This window comes from Trachurus trachurus (genome assembly GCF_905171665.1).
Source record: "Trachurus trachurus genome assembly, chromosome: 8".
Classification (NCBI taxonomy): domain Eukaryota; kingdom Metazoa; phylum Chordata; class Actinopteri; order Carangiformes; family Carangidae; genus Trachurus; species Trachurus trachurus.
In genome coordinates, this window is record NC_139905.1 from 27404221 (window position 1) to 27429121 (window position 24901).

The window sequence follows — 24901 nt, forward strand, 5'->3', positions numbered from 1 at the left end:
TCTGTCCCCTCTGTCCCTCCAGGTTACCTGTTGTCTAAGGTGGAGGAGAAGGTGGGGTCACCTGAGCGCCCACTGTCAGATCTGGGACTGATCAGCTACCGGAGTTACTGGAAGGAGGTGCTGCTGCGCTACCTCAACAATTTCCAGGGCAAGGAGATCTCCATCAAAGGTAAGAACGAGACCATCGGCCTGGAAAGAGATGGGAAGATTAGACAGCGGTCTGTGAAAATAAAACAGCAGCTCGGTTTGATTACAGTTGTTGGCCAAGTGATTCTTAAGAAGTAGAATTTGGGATCCCCAATGGGTCAGCAGTCCTTCAGACTTCATCTGTGCATGCATGCATTCATGTGTGACCACCGTTAGTGAATGGATCAGAGCGCTGAAGCCACACCAAGTCAGTGTCAGGGTGATATATGAAGGCGGATGCACACAACACTTCCCTAAGTTCATCAGCTGTGTTGTAGTGGTTGAGTCTGGTCCTGAGGAAAATCCCTGCTACTGCGATGAAAACAAGAACAACTGTGACACGTTAGTTTAGCATCTCTTTTTTTCTCCCCTTACCCCCGTCCTTTAGGAGGTCTTTTGCCACCGACCAGGCTGTTGCCTCTGATAAGAATGTTTTCTTAGCACTTTTGCCTGGTTAAAGAGGAACTGTGTAGTATTTTTAGCTTTACTTTTATCTTGATTAAACAACTTTGGAGTAATGGTGATGGCATGTAACTTGTTAAGAGGGAGAATGGAGGCTCTCTGCCTTCCACGTAACGCCTCTTGGCCGAAAACCAGCTCTCGTCTCGGCGGCACCGCAACACAAACGCACCCTGTAACCCGTAATCTTTTGCTTATGATAGATAAGACTACACAAATATACACATCGTAATAACCACAGCTCCATGGATTGCCTTCTCGCCGGCTTCGTTGTAAACAAATGCACATGGCCGGGAGGAGGGTTAGCAAAACAGTGGAAAAGCAACCAGACTTGCAGAGTTCTCCTTTAAAGTTTGACGACGATGATGCTATTAAGATTAGCGTGATGTTAATAATACAGTATATTATCACCAGACACAAAGTACAGCAGTAATTAGTTCTGCAGGTGTCCCAATCTGACAACATCAGTGTCCAAAAATGCCATGGCGAGCCAAAGCAGTGACCATCGTCATCACACCAACATGCAATCAGTGTTTGTGTTAACATCATTTTATCAGAGTGCACCAGCAGGTGACAGCAGAGCTTTTTCTCCAATCTCCTGCTATATTTACCTCCCATACAGGTGCATACAGGTTTTCTCATGAACAAACAACAGTTCTGTTTACATCATGTAGTGTTTACTCCAGGTTCAATATAAGTTCTGAATACACTCCCGTCCTTATAAAAGTTTTGAAAAGCAGATGGAGCTAAATCGTGATCGTCCATTACTGAATAAGTAATGCGCTACCTGCTGCTCCTCCTTCTCCACTCATGCTGTTCATATTAAATATGGATAGCTGGAATTTATAGCAAGTTGCGCCTGGTTAGCTAATGCATCATGATTTCAACACCACTAATTATACATACCTCAACAGTACACAATGTAGAGTAGTGAATATTTTCAGTCGACTACCACAGCATTCATAAACATAATATTGTCCCTAGTTTTAGATTAGTTACTTTTCACAAAGAACTTAGATTCACAGCAACTCAAAAAACTTTTTGTTGCACAAAATAAATAGGGAGCCAACACTTCGAATAGTAGATTGCTACTAAGGTCAGACAAAACAGCAAATAATTCAGTACACTCTGTTCCCTTTTGTCCAAGCCTCTTTTTTATTCCTTTTCTTTTGTGTTTGCATTTTTCTCAAAACGTCTATGATGAATGGAAAAAGTTATTTTGAATTTAGGAAGTTGTTTTGAACTTTTTAATAATTCTACAGATACAATTCGACTGCTTTGCCTCCGCCATCCTCTAGCATGTGCGTAGAGATTGAACAAAGTGGGTTTCATCATCATTCAATAGTGTTTTACTTCTCATTACGCAGCTGTGACTGTGGTCATACATACAAATATGTTTTATAATGGTGACTGAGGGAGGATTTCAGTTGTATAGAAACAGCACAGGCCACATCAAGGACACAGCTGTTCAACAAAAAATCTTGCTGTGATTTCTGATTGTTGTGTGTTTGTGTGTGAGCTCAACAGTTTACTGACCTCACCTCATTGTCATAATGCAAAAACAAACAAATAACTTTTCATTAAGCATATAAAAAGGTGAAACTGCACCTCTGCACCCGCTTTGTTCGTGTTTTGTAATTGTAGTCATTTTTTGTTCTCATGTCCTAGTGTGGGGAACTTTGGGATGGATTGATTTGATTTTGTACATTAAAGTCCCAGACTGAAAAGAATATGATGATTTTGACCCTAAACTTTTTACCTCTATAGCACCATGAGGAGGTCCAATTAGATTTGTCCAGACACCTGCAGAACTCTTAGAAGTATTAATCAGCAAATGTTAATTAAAGCAGAAGTAAGCAATATTTTTGTGTTAATATAAGTCTTAAATAGTTATATCTTCCGACAGCAATCACTTATATAGAGTGTTTGGACTGAAACACGGGTCTGTCAGTCACTCTGCTCTGCTCTGAGCCGAGGAGAAAACTTTTCTCGTATCCTACAAGTTGTATCCAATGAGGAGAGAGAACGGCATGCAGGGCTGTGTGTGCAGCCAAGGGATGCGCCTGAATGTGGACGAGGACCAATAGATCCATGACGAGGGCGGGGGCTGCTAACTCCATCGGCTGACAAGACGTTATGGTGCGTTCAAGGCAACTCGTAACTCGTGTTTTTCCGACCTGTGAAGTCGTACCAGTTCGATCTGGTACGAGTTCACAGGTTCGGAAGTTACGAGTGGCCGTTATAGTGACTTTCACAGGTAAAACAGTTCGGAAAAACACAAGTGGGTTGCCTGGAACGCTACAAAGTCGTAAGTCGTGACTTGAAGCTGTAATTTACGGTTTCAAAAGCCTGCCTGGAACGCAGCATTAGCCAAAACGACCGTATCGCTTACTTCTGCTTTAACTACTCAACATGCTAATATAATAAGGTCAACATGGTAAACATCACACCTATTAAATATCAGTATATTAAAGCAGTGGTTTAACATTTTGGGATTTAATGATCTAATTTATTTCTTTGTTTAGAATTACAGAATCAGACAGCAGCCACACTGACACCATTCAGCAGGTCCCTGATTCTGGCTTTGACATTAGGTTGTAGCTCAAGAATGACTTTATTAATCTCCAAAGGGAAATTAATTCGTCCGTCAACTCATCTACCATTTGCAGAAGAATTAAAAATTCAGCCATGCCTTTTCCATCAGTCTGACCTTCTAACTCAGGCATCTAACTCTTGTTCACAGAGATCAGCCAGGAGACAGCGGTGAACCCAGTGGATATTGTCAGCACACTGCAGTCCCTCCAGATGCTCAAATACTGGAAGGGCAAACACCTGGTTCTAAAGAGACAGGTAGGAAACCAGAGGATCAGAAATCCCATCATGCTTTCCTGTTCAGATTCTACATAACACAGACTATAGTGGATTTTGATCAAAAAGTTTATCAGGTACTCTGGGTAATTAGATTTCATACTTCACTACATAGTATGCAGCTAAAGTGTTTCCTCCTCCTGTAGGACCTTATTGACGACTGGAAGGCCAAGGAGACGAAACGTGGTAACAGCAAAACCATTGATCCCACAGCCTTAAAATGGACGCCGCCAAAAGGGACGTAGAGGAGCTTCCTTTCACACTTCAGAACCACACACACAAACACACACAGACACACAGATCCTCCTCTGTACAGTGGCATGCTCACAGACCCTGAGCCTAAACCCTCACGCGCACTCTTTTTAACGTATAAAATGCTTTAAGTCAGCTACCGCATTCATCCACTCAGTCACTTCCTGTGGCTTCAAGCAGTCACTGTCATCAGCCTGGGCCCTCTAATGACAAAGAATAAAAATGTAAAGATGCGTTGGACCAAAACATGAAGAAGTAATGGTTACGTTTTTAATAACAGGTGAAAAGAGAAGTATTGCGGCTGCAGATGTCCTCAAATGAGTCAAACCAAACTGTTATGAGTTAAACCAATTGTGACATAAGAGTTATCATTTAAATGTACTTAAAGCAATAAGTCATTAATTAGCAATATATAATATACATTCATACATGGGTTTTAAGAGTTTAATTTTGTTTTCCATTTTTCAATAACACATTGTCACTAGATATGAACATCAAACCCTTGTTTTATAACACCACTGTGTTTAAGATTACTGGTTCATTTGACATTGCACAAAGGACAAGTATGGAGCCTCAAAATGTTCAATATATATATATAGAAAAAATAGTTCTATGAAAAACAGTGTTATATATTTAGTACATATATATATAGAACAAATAAAACAATAACTTGTGAAAAAAAATAATTTTCATATTCTTATCTTCCTTATATCACATATAATTTCATGTCATTTTCATGACACTGCTGTTGTCAACAGCCATCTTGTCACATTCCTCGTTTCCTAAGCTAACAAGCTCAACAATTGTTACCAGTTTTAGTTGGTTAACTGACGTTAGCTCGAGCAATAACAATGACAAAGTAATTCTGAATTAGCTTTCGAGCTGCTGCTGCTGCTGTACATGAACACAAAACAAACCTTCTTGTTTTATTTATTTCTCTTAACAAGGCTACACATGCTAACTGGCCAAGTTGTAAAATTGGTTTATTGATATAATTCTTATAAGTGAAGACCCACTTTGTTCTTCAGCAGCTAAAAAGCTCTTTACTATGCTGGCCTCGCTAGCTAGCCACTTTGGTAGTTAGCATGGGACGCCCTGGTAAGATGAAGCTTAAAGCTGAAGATATGTTACTGTGTCTGCAGACGGTTTCATTCACAGCAGCAGCCCCTTGTTTGATGATTCACAATTTGACATTGTTGTCACTGAAGCTAGCAGGTGCTAATTGGCTAATTCAGGTTGCAGTGGTTGAGCTGCTAACTCAGAAGAGGTAGTGCGCAATCGGCTAACTGGCCGGAATATGGACTAATGACAACCTCCCTGTTATTAAAAGTGAAAAGTGTCTTGTTAATCCAAGTGTAATTTGGAAAAATTAAAAATAACATGGATAAAATAAATTAATATTTAATTAATTTTTTTGAGATACCATCAGTGGAGAAGCCTGATCTTTGCTATTCATGTTTGCGTTTGGTATTTTCAGGTTGAGGCCTCAACTAGATTCTTGTCCATCATACAATATGACAAGAATATAGAAATATGGAGCCACATGCAGACAACCAGTGATGTTAGTCTACCTAGGATGGCCGCTGATACCTCGTCAAGCTCATTTGTTATCTGAACAGTGAAAGTAATTGTGCATTGTTAGCGCGCCTCCTCTTGGACACTTAATTAGCACAGACCGCCAGGCGTACCCGCTAATCCAATCAGAGACGGCCAGTATTGAACCTGTGCTGCATCTCACTCTGCTCTGGAGACAGAACCCGTGTCGGCAGCACACTGACTCACCCGGCGCGTTGTTGCAGACGTACACCAGCTGGCTGTGATTAAACAGGACAAGGCCTGGGCCCGAAATGCATCAGGTTTTCTGAGAAAAGGAGTCCTGACCTCAATTTACCAACCTGGTCACATGACTTAACAAAACAGGGAGAGACTTGTAAAATGAATTTGATAATTTTCACAACAGAAAACATAATATTAACCATATTTGATTTCACATAGTGTGTGTAGGCATAACTGCTGTTGAGCAACGTGGGGTTAAGTGTCCACTAAAGTTTGTTAAATTGACTCTGACAAAATTGTAAACGGTGTGAAGAGTTAAGATGGTCTCGGGTCAGTTCTGTTACCTCTTTTTGTGTAAATAAGAGAAAAGAAATGGTGCTCAGACTGAACAGTGACTGCTTGAACTCAGAGCAAATCAGTTTTGCTTCTCTGTCATGCAACAAACACACACAAACACCCATCTCACTAGTCAGTCGGTTAACCAGGGAGCTATAGCTGCCATTGGCCACGTTTGTACAGTGTTATGTCACCAGGATGGGACCTTTTGTTATCACCCTCCTTTTTGTTTTTTCACTTTTATCTTAATGTTGGTTGTGTTGTTTTGTGGTGTCATGAACAGTGAGTACACAGGGAATCTCAGCTGTTAGGAGTGTGTGGGGAGCTCACAGACACGTTGCTGTGTTTTCTGTGCCCTTTGTGTTGCTTTTGTTCAAGTTCTCAATGATATTTTACACTTTTTCTACCTCTGAGGTTTTACCACTGTATAAATACTAGGACGGCTCATTTTAAGCTTTTTTGTTTTCTTGTTTTTTATTCTGTGCGTTAACATGTGAAAAAAAATGTAGCTGTGTTTGGCCAGCAAGTTTTTTTATTAGATTTTTTTAAATATGCTATTTATATTCTTAAAAAAAAAAAAGATATGTAACCTGTGTAGAGCGTGAAAGACAAAGTCTGGTAGGGGAATGTCTACTCTCCGGGGCCGGCTTCCTTGTGAATAGAAATATTTATTTAAAATTTCTATGTAGATTTGAATGTGTTCCCAAGCTCTTGAAAAAGGTACAGGAGGGAGAATCCACCACCAACTACGTCAATGACAAAGGTCATTTTCATTTCAGAGGTTTTATCTCATCAAAAGTGACCTACGATTGAATCAGTGTGTCACTTTAACACATCATCACAATGTTTTTTTACCCCCTGCAAGCATTTTAGAAAAATACAAGCACAATCTGAATGAATTGCTGAATGCGATCAGCAGCATTTTGTAATGCTATTTGTCCTCCATAAGCTCACTGTGGTTGATTGCAAATTGAATTTATTTTATTGACAATCTCCATATTTATTAATTTAGATTTAGATCCATTTGTACCCAGCGATATGTTAACATGTGTTGGAAATGTGTAGTCTCCTTGTTGTGAGTCAAATGGGAAAATTGATACTACTCTCTCATCTCAATTGTAAAAATGTAAATAAGTTAACAACAGCAGCTCGTTAGCTTAGCTTAGCTTAGCTTAGCGCAAAGATTGAAAGCAGGGCTAAACAGCTAGCCTGACTCTGACACTGTTACAGTTTGGATTAAACAAACTAGATTTAATGTTCATTCAATGTTCATCAGCTTTAGAAGCATGAGGAGGTAGATGTTATCATCTTTGGACAGAGCCAGGCTAGCGTTTTCTTGTGTCTTTATGCTAAGCTAAGCAGCTAATTACAGTAGCAAGATATTTAGCGTGCACACGGGAGAGTGGTATCACCCCTCCTATCTGGCTCGCACAAAAAAAAAAGTGAATTTCATAAGATGTCAAGGTTTTCCTTTAAGAACTGCGCATAAGCTTAGACAGCAGTTGGCTGTGAAATCGGAGGTGTGTGGCCAACGATGTCAGATTGCATCAGCCGTTTTGTAGATTGTTTCTTTTGTTGTAGCTCTTGTTTCACAATTTCAAATGTGGAGGAAGCATTTTTTTTCCCAAGCTACAGTCTGAAGTTACATTTGTTTGTTTTGTTTCTGTCGACTTTAAAGTGCATATGTTTGAAGATGTTATTTCTTTTTTTTCTTTTTTCTTTTTCTTTGTCATCCGTGGAATCATTTGTCTTTGTTTTATATGTTTATATATTTTTTTTAACCCTGTGATTAGTTCTATTTGTTCTCACCTGGGTCTTTCATGCAAAGAGTTCACCAGTTGTGTCACCAACCGGTAGATTTAAAATCAATACAAACAGTTCATGCATTTCAGAGAGCAACATTTTTTTCCTTTTAGCACCTGTTCTCAATAAACCTCTCTGCATCGTGCTACTGAGAAAAAATACTGCTGACTGTTGTAGGGAGAGTTTTTGTTCTTGTCAGTTCCTAAGTGCATTTATAGGAAAGTGCACTTAATTTTTGAAGGAATTTCAAAGTAAAAAAGAAAATAGAAAGGAAAGGGGGGGGAAATCAGTTCTAAAACACAACACCTGATAATGATGTTCCACAGGTGAACAGTTTTGTTCTCCATTTGTCATTGTTGAGATCATCACGTAATCTAAAGGATCAGCTGTAGACGTGCGGTCCTGCTTTCAGTGCCTGTGAATGAACTGTAATTTGTGCTTTGTATTGATGGAGCAGTGGTTAACACTGTCGCCTCACAGCAACTAGGTTGTGGGTTCAAATCCTGGTACGGCCAAAAGCTTTCTGTGAGGAGTGAGACTCTGACTTCCTCCCACAAAGACATGCAGGCTAACTGCAACCTAACTGCTCATAGGTGTCTCTGTATGTCAGTGCTCCTCACAGATGGCGTCTTATTTAGAAACGCCTTTTTTACATTAACTATTAGTCGTGCAGAGAGATAATAGTCCTGAGCAGAGACTTTATTTTTCTCAAGCTATAGCAGAAAATGGACCTGAGTATCTCCTTACCATAAGAAACTCAAAACATTTTTATCATAAAAGAGATCTGGAACATGTTGAGCATGAGCACTTTTTAAAGAAACCTTCCTCTCTTGATGTCAGTCCACCTTCTTTCTTTCTTTTCTTTTTCATCCTGTTGTCTTGCTGTTTCCTCTGTGCCAGTGGCAGCTATAGACGATCACAGCACCTTGTTGGTTATTGACGCATTTGAACGGGATCTCAGTCGCTTAGAGAAACAAGAGGCATTCTGTCATCTCCCATAGGCCAGCGAGCTGCCGTAGTACTGCTACCTATTTAATCTACGCACACAAAGCAGAGACACACAAAAGTAGCGTGGCATTGATATGTAGCTCAGTTGTGCTTTTGTACTTGCTTCCTCCCCTTCCCTCCTCTTCAATAAATGCAGATGGTTAAGCTTTGACTGATGTGTTGTTTGTGTGTGTTAGCTGTGTGTCCCCCGGGGCAACAGCGCAAAGAGAGGGCTGATGGGTAAAGCTTTGTTTGGGTCTGGTCATTTTCTGTATGAGCAAACTGGGAAGTGGCGTTCTGCTCCTTGAGATGAACATCTGTCCGTCTTGATGAGGCGAGCCTCCACTCGGCTCCGTGTCCTAATGAGATTCAGTGACGACACTAAGGAGAGTGGAGCAGGTGGAGTGGATCTTAATTCGGAAACCATAGAAAATTCAGTGAATTAAATGAGTAAAGCATGTTAAAGATTGGTCTTTGTATTTATCAAGGTTCCTACGCAAGTACTGTATGGAAAGTATGGAAAAGTATATGGAATTTGATTTTATACATTTCCAGGTCTGGAAAAGTATGGAAAATGGAAATTATTGTATGGAAATATATTTAACTTAATACTTATATTGGTTTGGTCTTATCAGAAGTTATTTGGGTTAATTATTTTGTATGCGCTATAGCTACAATCTCCTGGAAATTATTTGGTGACATAATAGCATACACTTTCAGACTAATGAAAACAAATGATTAATTGCATGATTTTTTATATAATGCACAACTATTTACTCATATTTCACAAATTATTTTAATTTTGTACAGAGAAGTCTGGAAATTAGGGTCTGGAAAAAGTATGGAATTTGGACATTTCAAATGTGTAGCAACCCTGATTTATGAAGTAGTGTTCTGACTCAGTCCCAGCTCCCAAATCAAATCAACTTTATTTATATGGCACTTTTCATACGATTGGGTAGCACAAAGTGCCTCACAGAGAATAAAAATACACAAATACAGACCGTCCCAACAAAACATGTCTCACTAACAGCAGAGACTTTCTAATATTGGGCTTTGCTAACAGCTGTTAATCTGCCTCCAGGGGTGGAAACCAACGCCAATGATGGTGACTCTTGTCTTCTACTGACTAGACTAAAGTTAGCATGCTCACTGCAGCGCTGACCCCAGACCAGATGACTCTCATCTCTGTCTGATGCTGACTCACAGTGGCCTCCCATCTGCCTCTGAGACTCAGAGAGCTTTTGTGCTATAAAGACAACAACGGACCGAGCTCCAGTCTACATTTAGTGGCAGAGGAAGATGAAATAATTATTATATCTGTTCAACTGTGAAATTCTAAGTGCACACAGCCAAACAGAAGTGACTAAATAAACCGATTCTGGATACGCAACTTATGGCAAATCCTTCTATAACTTTAATATTGCTTCTTTGTAAAAAAAAAAAAAAGGATGAATCACTGCTCTGTAATAAGGGGTGATTAAGCAGAAAGCGTGAGGACCACTGTAAGTAAACAAAAAAGAAAATGAACTTGACATCTTCCATACATTTTGGGGGGTTGGGGGGTGAGTAATATTTTACTCAACATTCACGTTTTTGTTGTTCAGTAAAATAATTGATTGTTCATACAAGAATTAAAACTTGATAAAGTTCTACTCACAAATAAATCTGTTTAAATGTCATGTTTTTTAATTGTATTATTTAGCATGGATGTCTGCTTATGACAAAACAAAATATTTACATTTATGTTTGGATATGATACAGTTTGTTTACATTACCCCCAATTTCCAGTTAATTCCCATAAATTCCCATAATTCCCATGTAAAGTTTCCAATTTGGAATATTTCCAAAATTCCCCAGTTTTATGGAAAGTTTCTGGAAATTTACTGGAAATTTTCCGACCCTTTGCAACCCTAGTCATTACTGTGACGAACGATGAACATTTCAGTAATCGGCAGTAAAAGGAAGTTTTTATCATGTAGGCTCACACCAATCTGTTCCAGATGGATTAAAATTCCTTTACTATAGCATAAGAAAATAAAGACACATGTAGATACTGTAATCAGCTTTAATTGATTTCGCATGAAATAAGCAACCGCCCTCAAAAGACATAAGGCGTTCATGTACATAGTTTTGAATGTGACAAAAATATCAGCATTAACAATATAGATTATAGTTCAACAGTGATGTTCAGGCGGTGATCTCAGTGTTTTGTAGCAGCTTTAATTAACTTGAGTAGATTGCAGCAGATGTTGAACATCTGTCCCGGTCACAGTGTGACAACCCTGCGCCCTGTTGGTCAACAACGTTGGACTGCATCGGACATTGTAGTTGAATCAGAGATGTTATTATGGTTAGAGTGATTTTTTGTTGTTGTTCTTGTTATTTTCATTTTCAGCTTTAATACGTGTCGGGTTTCCACTCCTCCTCCATATCTGGAAAAATGAAAGAAAAAGAAGAGGTAGAACACACACAGAAACTCTTTTTATCCAGCCATCCACAAAATAAACATGTTAGAAAAAGAGGTGTAAAACATTTACACCATGGTAACGTTGCCTTGATATTTCAATGGAACTGGAGGTTTGCTTTACCTTCACCTAAACTCCTCCTGCCCATGAGTCCAACAAACATCTCCCCTTTATTTCCTGATTCAGAGGTAGAGAGGAAAAATTCATTTCAGGAGGATCAACGGAGACTAAATTCTCTTAAAAACTGGCGGTGATCAAGAAAAAGAAGAAAAAGCAAAACTAATGTCTTTGTTGTGGTGTTATTATACTCACTTTTCCTGCCCAGTCTCACGGGCTGAGACGCACCTGACAAAAAGAGGAGATTAAAATGTTGAATTGGTGATGAAAAGTACGAAGGAGAAGCTGTGAGCATCAGGAGGAGCATCACACACATCTTACTGGAGCACTAAGTATAATTTGGCAACTTTAAGAACATATTAAATCAGCTTTACAGTCCCCATACAGTACAGTAATGTGTTTGCTTATTCGCGTGTTTACCGGAGCTTCTTCCCATCAGGCCGTGGAACTGCTGTGCTTTGGACCGCTTGATGAGGTCTGCCAGCCGGATGCTGATTCCTCTCTCAAGCGGGTAGCCCTGAACACACACACACACACACATGGCAGAGGTGAGTCATCTATGTAGCCCAAAGTTGAAGCTATACTCCTCCTTTAAATCATCCAGACCCTGCTGTCTGATGGACTGGGAGACTTGGTGCTGACACAGAGCAGATCATATTATCACATAATGGGCATCTACGCTCTGTATTATTCTGTCTTTTCACCAATGGCCTCGTAAAAACTCACTCACTCATCACTTGTTGCACTTCTTCCCATCTGAATCTTGATGTTGTGCTTCTGCTCCTCAGTAGGAAGACGTTTCGCCTCTTATCCAAGGGGCTTCATCAGTTCTTTGTCTTTGTCTAGCTAGTGCGGACTAGTGAGACTTGTCGCGTACGAACTGATGAAGCCCCTTGGATAAGAGGCGAAACGTCTTCCCAGACAAATACAAGTCCAGTTGCCTACGATTCAATTTGCCCAGAAAAGAACGATGACCTGGATGAATGAGAATATCCATAGACATTCTGCTCCTCAGATGTCAGAGGTTGAAAACTCTCTCTCTCAATTCAATTCAATTCAAATGGCTTTATTGGCATACATATGACATACATTGTCAAAGCAAGCGTTTGGAATTTAAAAAATAATCATAATAACAATTAAGGAGAACAATATCTATAGTGTTGTTAATACTGTACAAAGAATTGGACAAACAAATACAAATGTCTCTCTCTTCATACAATTGTGTACAATCCTGTCTTCCCCTGCTTTTATATATAAAAAAAAGATTATAAATATGATTTTCAGTCAATGATTTTAAAGTGTGGTGCAGATAATGACTGATTAATATTATTTGATGCATCTTCAACTGCTGTTAAATAGATTCCCATCAGTTCTGTATCAGTGCACTACTTCTCCCACACGCCTGATAAGTCAGTTTAGATTTCTGGGTGATTTCTTGCAATCAGGGAAGACCTGAGTGTGTGAGTGTATGTGCCTGCAGTGTCTAGTGTAGCTGTCTGTCGCATCCCCCAAAGTCTCTCTCCTTTATTTTGTCTCACTACACTATATCCATAATTCTCTGGGATGCGCGGCCCCGGACTATACTGCCCTAAAGGCAAAGTGCAGTATCTGTAAAAATGCGTTTTATGTTTTTCATTGTCAGGTTTAAGCATCAAATTGTGAATAACTACCAAGTCTATAATTGATTAGATAAAGGTGGACTGAATTAAATGTATTTTGCAGTTTGTCTTTCTGACCAGTTTTGACCGTTTTATGGCAGATACTGCACTTCTGCCTTGGTTTTGGTGCAGATACAACACTTTGCCTTGGTTTTACTCCAGTGGAATCATATAGAATGTAGGGACTGTAGCCTACTCTTTGCAGATACTGCACTTTGCTTTGGTTTCACAGTGCTTTTTTGGATGGACAGCAAAATAAAAAGCCCAATAACTCTGGAAATTTTAGCAGTAGCAATATTACATTCTACCAGATTGAAGAGAATATGCCACACTTTTGATTGGTCAAAAAAGAAAAATTGAAAAAATGCAGATACTGTAGGCTACTTTGCCTTGCTTCTGTCCACTGTACATTCATTCTACAGGTAAATCATTTTAGGCAAAAACAAACCAAACTTTTTCAAACAGTAGACATTTAAATATTTATTGTAGTGTAGTAGGTAACTCATCTCAACTTTGTCGAACGTGCCAAATCAGAAATTATGAACAGGCTATTTCTTCATGAGGCCAGAATAAGAGATACATAGGATATCTAAAGAAGGAACATATGTCAGTTTAAATTAATTTACTTGTTCTGTTTGCATTATTTGCTTCGAATCCCTCGGCTCATTCTGTATCAGATGACGCTGAGTGTGTGGAGCTGTCCGCGGTGCTGAGACTTGTCCGTGGGAGTAAAATAATCAGATCGCCAAAGAAAAGGAAAAAGGAAGTTTTTCTGGTCTTTTTTTTTTTTTTAGATGAATCCTTGAATCCGATATTATGCACATGAACACTGGTGTAATGTAGCTTTAGAGGAGATTCAAGAGGGCGGAGAGACAGAAAATTGCTTTAAATCTGAATAAAGATTTACAGATATGTTTTTTTTTCTTTCAAATCTCTGTCCATCTTCCTGTTCATCCTCTATTGAAAAAAAAAAAAATAGTTTTTTTTTCTTTTTTTACCTGCCAGTTCTCCACGGTCCAGATCTCCCCGTCCTCCTCTTCACTGGACAGCGGACTGAGACCCAGCGTACCGAAAACCTGCACGAACACGACCACCAGCAGCACCACCACGAACTTCAGAGCCTCCATCCTTCACCTATAAGCCTCGCTATAATAAAAAGTGTCCGCAGGTGGTCAAGAAGAAGAACTTCCCCGATATGGACGCATACAGGAGCCAAATAACTTCGAGGCAAAGGAAAGTGTGTTTGTGTGTCTTGTTGTTGCTCCTGAGTGAAGGTCTCCCTTTACTCTTATAAACTCCCTGCTCGCTCCTCCCCCCCCCCCCCCCCCCCCCCCCCCGCCCATCTCCAGCCTCATATTAAAGGGAATATATCCTCCACTCCACATATATTTTTTTTCCCTTCTTGTCTGACTCAGACATAATGTGCGTGAGCAAACTTTTATCTTATCTGCTGCCAGCTGGACACAAACTGTGAAGGATGGATGTGCTGATTTGTTTGTCTTTGTTACTCACCTGTGATGTTTCTGAAACCCATAGGATTGATTGATGAGCTGGTCAAGCAGAAAAATATGGTATGAATGAACAGAGTGGAGCATGAAAAGCAGATGTATGTTTGAGTTATCAGGTCAATGAACAACAAAGAAGGGGCCACAGACAAAGAAAGGACAGGTAGCTACTTCACATAACAGGTTCAAAAGCAGAAACATGCCAAACCAAATCATGACTGAAACCGTCACTGTTTTATGTATTTTTCTGTTTCAGATCTGCCTTCAAACCAGAGCCAGATCGCAATCATGTTTTGTGTCATCTTTATGGCTTGTGTCACCTCCTTCAGGTGCTATTTGATTTTCAGCTGTGATGTATTCATGCTTTGTTTGTACGACTCTGCAGGCGTGTGTCCCCGTGGCATGAAAAATGTATCCTTTAAATCTTCTCAGCAGCAGCAGTCAGCCTCTGACCAGAATGCATCTTTCCTTCCAGCTCGGGGACCAGTAACGTGAAAATACAAAGACATGAAAACATGACAAATGCAGATGTGTGATGCATACAGGAGCGCTGCATGGTACAATTAAGAGATTCACATCCCATAATCCTCTGTGACAACAGGTGATTTTGATTTAGAATCACTGTTTGGGTGTCACAAAGATGCTCAGCCAGTGTTTCAGTGGCTAAAGTGACACCCAACACTCCCCCAACCCATCAGAGACTGTACAGACCCCCACACCTTTAAATCACTCCTAAAAACCCTATTTTTAAACTGGGTTTTAATCTGTAAATTCAACATTTCTAATGCCCTATCTCATATCCATCCATCCATCCATCCATTTTCATCCGCTTGATCCGGAGTCGGGTCGCAGGGGCAGCAGTCGGAGCATCTCTATCTATCTCATATCATATCTCCTTTTGACCTTCCACATTGTTTTTGTATTTAAATTACGTTGTTATTCTGCATTGTTTTGTTTCTGTATTTTAATTGTGTCGTTATTTTAATGTAAGCGTCTTTGAGCACCTGTAAAAGCGCGTTATAAATAAAATGTATTATTATTATTATTACTACCTGCAGTTGGATCCATGGGAGAGACATTATGGGGCATTAGTGCCATATGTGAGGAGGAGGAACTGACTTTCTGCTCTTCCTCAGGTGACTGGTGATGTGGTCAGACTGTGTCAGTCCATACGCAGCTACATTTGCACTGCATGGGCCCCTCATTACAAAGATGAATGCACATGTTAGAGTTCAATGGTGCAAAACACAGACTAGTCATCCTTCACTATATTTAGTGTAAGAGAGGGTCATGTGTGGCAAACACCAAGAGCGGGGTACAGCTCTGACAGCGAGGCGAGGGGCTGTGGTGGCTCTTCAACCCTGTAGGGGGCATTGTGTTGGCATGGTTTCGGTCCATTTGTCCCGTTTGAAGAAAAGGCTTGAAAATCATCAACACCTTTATGAAGCATTTTTATCCTGATGAGAGTGGTCGTTTTCCAAGAGGACAATGCCCCCCAATCCATAGAGCATGAAGGGTCACTGAATGGTTTGCTGGGCAGCAGGGTCACATCATAAAGGAAGGAGAGGGTTGTGCTCTGTAGTGTTGCCTCCAAATCACATCATGGGCGATTCTTCAACTGCACTTTTAGCCATGTGAACTTGAATATTACAAGATAAATTGTTAATTTTGTACATTTTTTCTGATCTGCGATGAACAAATATAATTTCCACCACATCTCAATATACAACTGTTATCTAATTATAAATAACTTATACAACTCTAAAATTATCTGAGACCCTTTTTGTAACTTTTTTTTATTTTTACCATTTTTTCCATAAACAATAATCATACATTTATGAATAAAATAAATTCAATCTCTTAAGGACCAACTGCTGAATTGTACACCTGCTACATCTGGAATTTAATATTGCTTGGGTAGGTGCTTTTTAGAAAAGAAAAAAAAAATATTATTATTATGTAAAGATCATGACCTTTTAAATTGTGGAGATTTTTTTTATGTGTGGTAAGAACTTTTACAATATATATTTTTTAATGTCTGTGGTGGTGGAAACGACAGGGTGTTGTGGAAATGACAACAAATTAACGTGAATGTATAGAAACAGTAGACATTTATTTTTTCTTCAATAGTTGTTGATGAAATTGAAAATTCCCTCCATGTCCAACATGTGCTCTGATGTCGGTGTACATTGCCATAGAAACCATCCATACAATATCTCAGAGAAATTTTTTAAGGGGACATTACAGTGCTGTGGTACTGTGCGACAGCTACTGTTTGGATGAAAAATAATATTGATGGCTGTCTCACATTAAACATTATAATGTATTTTAGTTATTTTACTGATACTTAATTCAGGCACATTAGGTAGTTTTCAAATAAATCACATTTTTAAACATTATTTTCATTATTGAAGTTTAAAAGTCTGGGTGTGCGACAAGGGTATGGAAGTTTTTCTGTGCCATCTGAGTTTGAATATGAATTTCTAAGACTGCATTTTTTTAGCATCAAAATCAGACTTTGAATTTTAAAAACCATCAAATTTCTAGCACTGAATTTTTTTTTGCCTCTTGATTTTTTTTAAATGTTGAAATAAATTCAGTGTAAAGAAAATCAATGTCTCAAAATATTCTGTTTTTCAAAATTCGACATGTAAAAAGAATTCAACATAAAAAAATCTGTATTAAAAAAAATCAGTTTCTAAAAAAAATTCAACACCTCAAAAAATTCAGTGTCCAAAAATTCAACATCTCAAAAAATTCAGTGTCCAAAAATTCAACTGCAAAAATTCAGTGTCAAAAGAGTCAACATCCGGGTCACCAGGGAGAAGCAATCGATCCCTGTCTCAATAAGGACTGCTTCTGTGTGACACAGGTCACACACAGACACAGGTAGGCCAGACCGGTCCGGCCATGGCCACAAACTCAGGCGACGGTGCTTCGGTGAGTCTGTTTACTTTATTTGCCATTTGTGTTCGTTAAATTGAGTATTAGATATTAGCCGGATTTATTTAACAATATCTACAATTTACTTTTAATGAGGTGGCGTTCGTGCTAAACTACGTTAGTAACTAGCTAACGGTATGTGAGCATAGGTTGAGGCTAACTTACTTTCGGTTCTGCGAGTATGACGACTGACAGTAACTTACAGTACTACATTAAACAGTGATAGTGTTAACTGGGGATGTTTGGGGGGGGAGGTAATTAGTGTGTCTGTGTGTACGATGGTGAAACGCTTTTTTTTTCTGAAACACTGGGTGACAGCATATCGTGGTTGCGCTAAGTTAGTGATGGCAGCTGTTGACAAACGGCTACAAACAACAAACCAGTCACCAGTCCTCCCATTAGCTGGACTACTCTCCTTGCTTTACCTGTATTTGGCCCAGCCTGCTCACCAGAAGCTGCATTCATCAGCTCCTCTTTGACTAAACGATCCCATTTCCCATATTTTTCCATACTCCTTACTAAAATGAAACGTAGTTAATTTCTGAGTATTTATTCCTCGGACTGCGCTCCTTAAATAACTGTTATAGACCACTGTGGCCAGCTGCGTCCCAGAATTTCCATTTGCGCGTCTATTTTTTCTCATTAGTTAAAGCAGAAGTGAGTGATATATTTGTGTTAATATAAGTCTTAAATAGTTATATCTTCCGACAGCAATCACTTACATAGAGTGTTTGGACTGAAACACGGGTCTCTCAGTCCCTCTGCTCTGCTCTGAGCCGAGGAGAAAACATTTATCGTATCCTACAGTTTTTATCCAATGAGGAGAGAGAACGGCATGCAGGGCTGTGTGTGCAGCCAAGGGACGCCGTGAATGTGGTGACGTAGCGACGAGGACTGTTATGGTGCGTTCAAGGAAACTCGTATTTTTCCGACCGTGAAGTGGTACCAGTTCGATCTGGTACGAGTTCACCGGTCGGAAGTTACGAGTGGCCGTTATAGTGACTTTCACCGGTAAAACAGGTCGGAAAAACACGAGTGGGTTGCCTGGAACGCTACAAAGTCGTAAGTTGTGACTTGAAGCTGTAATTTACGATTTCAAAAGCCTGCCTGGAACGCAGCATTAGCGAAAACGACCGGATCACTCACTTCTGCTTTAATGTTTTCATATAGCCTGGGGTTGTCACCCTATAACAGTTATTTAAGGAGCGCAGTCCGAGGAATAAATACTCAGAAATTAACTACGTTTCATTTTAGTAAGGAGTATGGAAAAATATGGGAAATGGGATCGTTCAGTCAAAGAGGAGCTGATGAATGCAGCTTCTGGTGAGCAGGCTGGGCCAAATACAGGTAGCCTAAAGCAAGGAGAGTAGTCCAGCTAATGGGAGGACTGGTGGGTATAGACTGGTTTGTTGTTTGTAGCCGTTTGTCAACAGCTGCCATCACTAACTTAGCGCAACCACGATATGCTGTCACCCAGTGTTTCAGAAAAGAAAAGAAGAAAAAAAAGCGTTTCACCATCGTATACGCACGTACACGCACACACAGACACACACGCACGCACGGGCAGGTCGCGCTTGGCCGCTAATTACCTCCCCCCAAACATCCCCAGTTAACACTATCACTGTTTAATGTAGTACTGTAAGTTACTGTCAGTCGTCATACTCGCTGCCTCAGAACCGAAAGTAAGTTAGCCTCAACCTATGCTCACATACCGTTAGCTAGTTACTAACGTAGTTTAGCACGAACGCCACCTCATTAAAAGTAAATTGTAGATATTGTTAAATAAATCCGGCTAATATCTAATACTCAATTTAACGAACACAAATGGCAAATAAAGTAAACAGACTCACCGAAGCACCGTCGCCTGAGTTTGTGGCCATGGCCGGACCGGTCTGGCCTACCTGTGTCTGTGTGTGACCTGTGTCACACAGAAGCAGTCCTTATTGAGACAGGGATCGATTGCTTCTCCCTGGTGACCCGGATGTTGACTCTTTTGACACTGAATTTTTGCAGTTGAATTTTTGGAGACTGAATTTTTTGAGATGTTGAATTTTTGGACACTGAATTTTTTGAGGTGTTGAATTTTTTTTAGAAACTGATTTTTTTTAATACAGATTTTTTTATGTTGAATTTTTTTTACATGTCGAATTTTGAAAAACAGAATATTTTGAGACATTGATTTTCTTTACACTGAATTTATTTCAACATTTAAAAAAAATCAAGAGGCAAAAAAAAATTCAGTGCTAGAAATTTGATGGTTTTTAAAATTCAAAGTCTGATTTTGATGCTAAAAAAATGCAGTCTTAGAAATTCATATTCAAACTCAGATGGCACAGAAAAACTTCCATACAAGGGAAAAAAGTGATTTTGACACTTGTAAGAATGTTGAAAAGTATGAAAAAATCTTAATAGAAAGGTGGTCATTTTTTTCAAAGGTGGTTTTATTGTTAGTTTGACAAAGAAAGTGGAATTTGTACAATATGATATATATATTTTTTAAAATATGACCAAAGAACATAAAAGTGCCCATAGTCTAAGAATCACCCTCATACAGTTACCTGAACTTCAACTTTTTTATGATGCCTTCACTGCTGCAGATGCCAAATGTGTACCGTATGTGCTCTCTTTGCCACCGAGAGATGACAACTAGAAAATGGTCTTCACTTCTCCTGTTCCCATTTAACTGGTGCCATGAAGAAACGTGTTGCTCAAACTGCCTCACCTTGACGCTTAAGCGTTTCCTGAATGGCTCACTTCTTTCTGTTGTGGCGTCAGGGCTGAAGAGGAATGAGATTCAGACACATGGAGCAGATTTGGAGTAGGAGAGACACACCACATCTTTCTAACATCGCTGTACAGCCACATGTCAGACAGAACATTATTTAAAGTCCAATCAGATTTATGTAAAGATGACAATAACATGCTAACACAACCAATGACCCTGGCCTCAGTCTAAACTTTAGATATACGTAGGTAGGCGGCGGAGACACAGCTGATTTTAAACATTTGTGTTTATTAACATGTTGAACACAGATACATCACATGTTTAAGATGTTTGATTTCAGACTGCTGAGCAGTCAGCCTGTTACAGCGCTGAAACAGTTAGAGAGGATATTAATGACATAAAGGATCAGTGCTGATTAATGAAAATGTTCATATTAAATAAATTAAAGCAGAAGTAAGCGGAATGTTTGTGTTAACTCATTGAGTGCCAACCACGTAATTTCTCGTTTTTCGTTCCCATGCGTTGAGTGCCAAAAACGAAATTTTTCGTTTTTGGCTTTTTTTTTTTAATTATGAAAATAGACACTTTAATACACATTATATGTAAATTTGGGGACTCTACGACAAGCAGAACTGAAATAGATGACGATCAAAGTCACATGACAGCTCATGGTGTGGAAGTTTTTATCATAACTCAGCTTCTGCACACGGAGTGCAGCGCAGATGCAGCGCAGCTGCTCCGCTCTCACCTGCGCTGCTGCTCCAGCTGCTCCAGCAGCTCGGAGCAGAAACAGGAAGCTCTCAGCCCACAGTCCCGCCCGGTCTTCATCTGGAGCAACACCGTGTCCTCCCCAAAGTCCCCCCGCGGTAAAATCTGATGGTCACTGGGCCAAAGCAGACCGGCATCACCGACCCGTACCACAGAAGGACCGCGACCACCGGTGGGACCGGTGTTCCCGAGAAGCTGTGGCCGACAGACCCTCACGTTCCACGGCGAGAGGCTGTGACACGGCACGGTGCGTCTGTGTTATTGTTGTTTAGTGGCGCCCCCCCCCCCCCCCCCCCCCGCCCCCGATGGTGGTTTTGTGAATAGAACAACAATTGTTGTGTATATTTATCTTATACGAGCCCTTTGATCCAGAAATGCGAGTGTCAGAAGAGCGACAGACACAAACAGCGCACCTTTCATAAAAGACGCTCTATCTCCTTTTCTAGAAAAAAAGGAGGGATTTTGGTGAAACCCAGCCATGTTTAGCTTGACTTTTCTCAGGAACAGAGGCACGTAGAAACAAACGGTTTGTGGTCATTTGAAGCATAAAGTTAAACCTTTCAATTGAGCTACAGTATGTGTTGGTGGCAATAATATAGAATACACTATGGCTCTACATAAAAAGTCAAAAATGGTCTAAATTGCCGGTACACTTGACTAAAACTTTGGAAAGGAGCGCGGCACTATAAGTCTTAAATAGTTCTATCTTCCAACGGCAATCACTTCTATAGAGTGTTTGGTCTGAAACACGGGTCTGTCAGTCACTCTGCTCTGCTGTAAGCCGAGGAGAAAACTTTCCTTGTATCCTACAACCTTTATCCAATGAGGAGAGAGAACGGCATAAAGGGGCGGTCCTCTCTGTGTGTGCAGCCAAGGGATGCGCGTGAATGTGGTGACGTAGGGACGAGGGCGGGGACTGCTAACTCCATCGGCTGACAGGAAGTTAACCAAAACGACCGGATCGCTTACTTCTGCTTTCAATATCACTGAATGGAACAGATACTTGACACAACTCCCACAATAGCTCCCACTGCAACTCCTATTGGACCTGCAACTGCGCCTCCAGCAACAGCTGCTGCCACACCAACAAGAAATGCATTCCTTCCCTCTGCTCTTCTTCTTGCTTCTTTACGATCCATAGCTGGATTTCTTCCCAGTTTTTGTTATTTTTCTTGGTTGTTTTATGATAGGGCTAACACAATTTTTGGTGGGGCTATAGCCTAACCAAGCCCCACCCTGGCGCCGCCTATGTCTGGCAATCTCGTTCTTCACCTTATCATGATCTTTACTGGTGTCAAACAGACCGGGAGTATCAACAACAAACTTAGATTCAAAGACTTCACAGGCGCTCTTTCCAACTCCTGTTTTCCCGAGAAGTACAATCCTGATATCTGTGGGAGAATATTAAAACTCATTATTGACCATTGTTGTTAACAGACAGAGTGTAAACTAAAATTACAGCAGTGTGTCACCAGAGAGAAACAGCAACTGTCTTTAGAGTCCAGAAGGTCTAACTGAAGGTCTAAACAGCCATTAGATACTGGGTCCAGAAAACAAACTCACTTCATCACAGTCACACAAACTCATTTTTACCACAGGCCTTGAAGGTTGCTGTGGCGCTAATGTGGAACAGGGTTTAATGGAAGGTCTAAACAAGGTTCACGGTGTCTCCTCTCCTCTCCTCTCCTCTCCTCTCCTCTCCTCTCCTCTCCTCTCCTCTCCTCTCCTCCTCCCTCCCTCACACATCGTGTGTTGTGATCGTGTGTCACCTTTCCTTTGTCCTGAGCTAATACAGTAACAACAATAGCTCCATAGAGGAGCCCATGTGCTGCTCATTCTAACATCACATCTAACATGGTACCAACTCTCAAGTGCTAATCTTCTGCTTAATGAGTGGCTCAACTTTAGAATAGAAAATTATATTTTTCTAAATGAAGTCACTGTAAATTAAACAAATCATAATCCTACAAATAACTTTGAATAGTAAAAAAAAAACCTTACCAGCCATGTTTGTCTTTTCCATGTGGAGGATGTGTTGAGTCTCTGCTGCTGAAGAGCAAGTGAATACATTCAGTTCACTTTCCTCTCTGTTTTATAATGCTGCCCCCGCCCCCCAACACACGCACCCCACCACTCTCAGAAACATGTCAAGTTTCCATTGAAACAACTATTGGCTGTGTCCTCAAACACATCAGACTCAGGATGAAACTAGTTACAGAGTGCCCCACACATGTTTTGTATCGTATTACAGTACTCTATCTTTCATAGACTAACATTTCTATTCCAATGCAGGATAACTAGTTACTGCTCTCTCTAACTTGCAGCAGGTAGAGAAAAGTAAAAAACAAACAAACAAAAAAAACACAGCTGCCACCTATTGGCCATTCCGTGTCAACCGCTGAAAAGAACAGACAAATAAAACAACCTGGGCTACTTGTGCCTGTTACAGTTTTTTCTGAATTGCTAAAGCACTAATTCCTGTTGTGTGAATCAGTTACTCAGTTGTCTAAACTAATTCCTCGAATCGAACATCCTTTTGACAAAGTCGTAACCATAAACCTTTTTGGTCTCCAAAATTAAAGAAAAAAAAAAAGATTTCACAATTCTGTGGATTTAGCATTTACTCTGCATTCATCAAACATGATACTGTGAAAAAAGTAATTTTCAATCATCATCATCCTGAAATTGATCAATGCAGAAGGTCTACAGCCTAATGTGATGTAAAGAGTAAGTATGACTACACAACTGACGGAGTCATTGATCTTCACCTGGTCGTTGGGCTGGGTCAGGCCACTTAATCAACATCACATGCTACATTTATCCTATTTACACTTCATATAGTGTAACGGCATCGTTTTGATGGACCATCTCAACTACAATGTTTTCCTGCTGGGGTGTGAAGAGAAGTGTCCTCCCACCCCAGTATGGCAGTCTGGCAATTCTACAAAAAGTGAATGTGCAAAATATTTTTAATGTAGACCTAATTTCTGGAATATATATATATATATATATATATATATATATATATATATATATATATATATATATATATATATATATATATATATATATAACAGTACAGTAAAGTACATTCTACCTGTTGTCTGAATTCTCCAGATTACTGTAGCATGGACGCAGAGAATCCACTGATGTTTAGTTGGACTCTTTGTCCTTCCTCCCTCATTGTCATGTACAAAGACATGATTTATGACAGTAGTCCGAATGTTATCAGAAATGATCACTCCGTGCCTTTTTGTAGGGGGCAACCACCAGTCTGACATAGGCCTCTAATTGTCTAAATGGCAACACTTAATTTTCTATCAAATGTCCCATCATTCCAACAATTTTTGCCTCCTATGGTCGGAATGACGGTATTTTTTTTTCTTTTTTAAACGTCCTGCATTTCCAACAATTCCTTTAATAGCGTTTTTTTTCCCCAAAAGATTTTGCACTGGTTGGGCTTAGGCAATGAAGAAAGGAGTTGGTTAAGTTTAGTAAAAAGACCAGGTAGAGGCTAGACAGGCTGACTAGTCCCTCTCTGCGCTCTGCTGCGTAATTACACACAACCATGTGGGTATTCCTCTATCAGCATGTCTTAAAGAAGGGAGTCACCTGTTGAGTAACGCACGTTTCCTTATATTGAAAGCCTTGTCGGAATAGCGGTATGTCGGAATGGTGGTACGTCTAAATGGTGGGATGTCGGAATGACAGCATGTAACCCTTTCTGCATTCTACAGTGGTTTATATTGGATTTCACATCATGAGAAACAAGTGACATCAATTTTGAGTCATTGTGTTTGACGGATGATAAATGTGTTTTATTTGTTTTTAAGTTTTGCCACTTGTATTTACCATTATGCATCACAAGTGCATCACAGTGACTGTCTTTTATTGCATGAGAATCGTGTTTAGAGAGAGATAGTTTATGGTTTTGTCAAAAGGATATTCGATTTGGAGAATGAGTTTAGACAACTAACCCACTAAACTCGCTTCGCAGTAGTACAGCCCTCTGCTTCCCTCATTGTCGTCCCATGATCAAGGACATGGTGA

General features: G+C 40.0%; 1 protein-coding gene across 2 annotated transcripts in view; it reads left to right on the forward strand.

Moving 5' to 3' along the window:
* Positions 1-24901, forward strand: part of LOC310990612 (histone acetyltransferase KAT7-like) — a 384780-nt gene that overhangs the window by 16890 nt on the left and 342989 nt on the right. For both annotated transcript variants that reach the window (XM_083978062.1, XM_083978063.1), the window contains exons 13-15: positions 23-169; positions 3389-3495; positions 3660-5118. In XM_083978062.1, the coding sequence (XP_083834188.1) occupies positions 23-169; positions 3389-3495; positions 3660-3758 (353 nt within the window). In that variant the 3' untranslated portion in view covers positions 3759-5118. The remainder of the gene's footprint in view (positions 1-22; positions 170-3388; positions 3496-3659; positions 5119-24901) is intronic.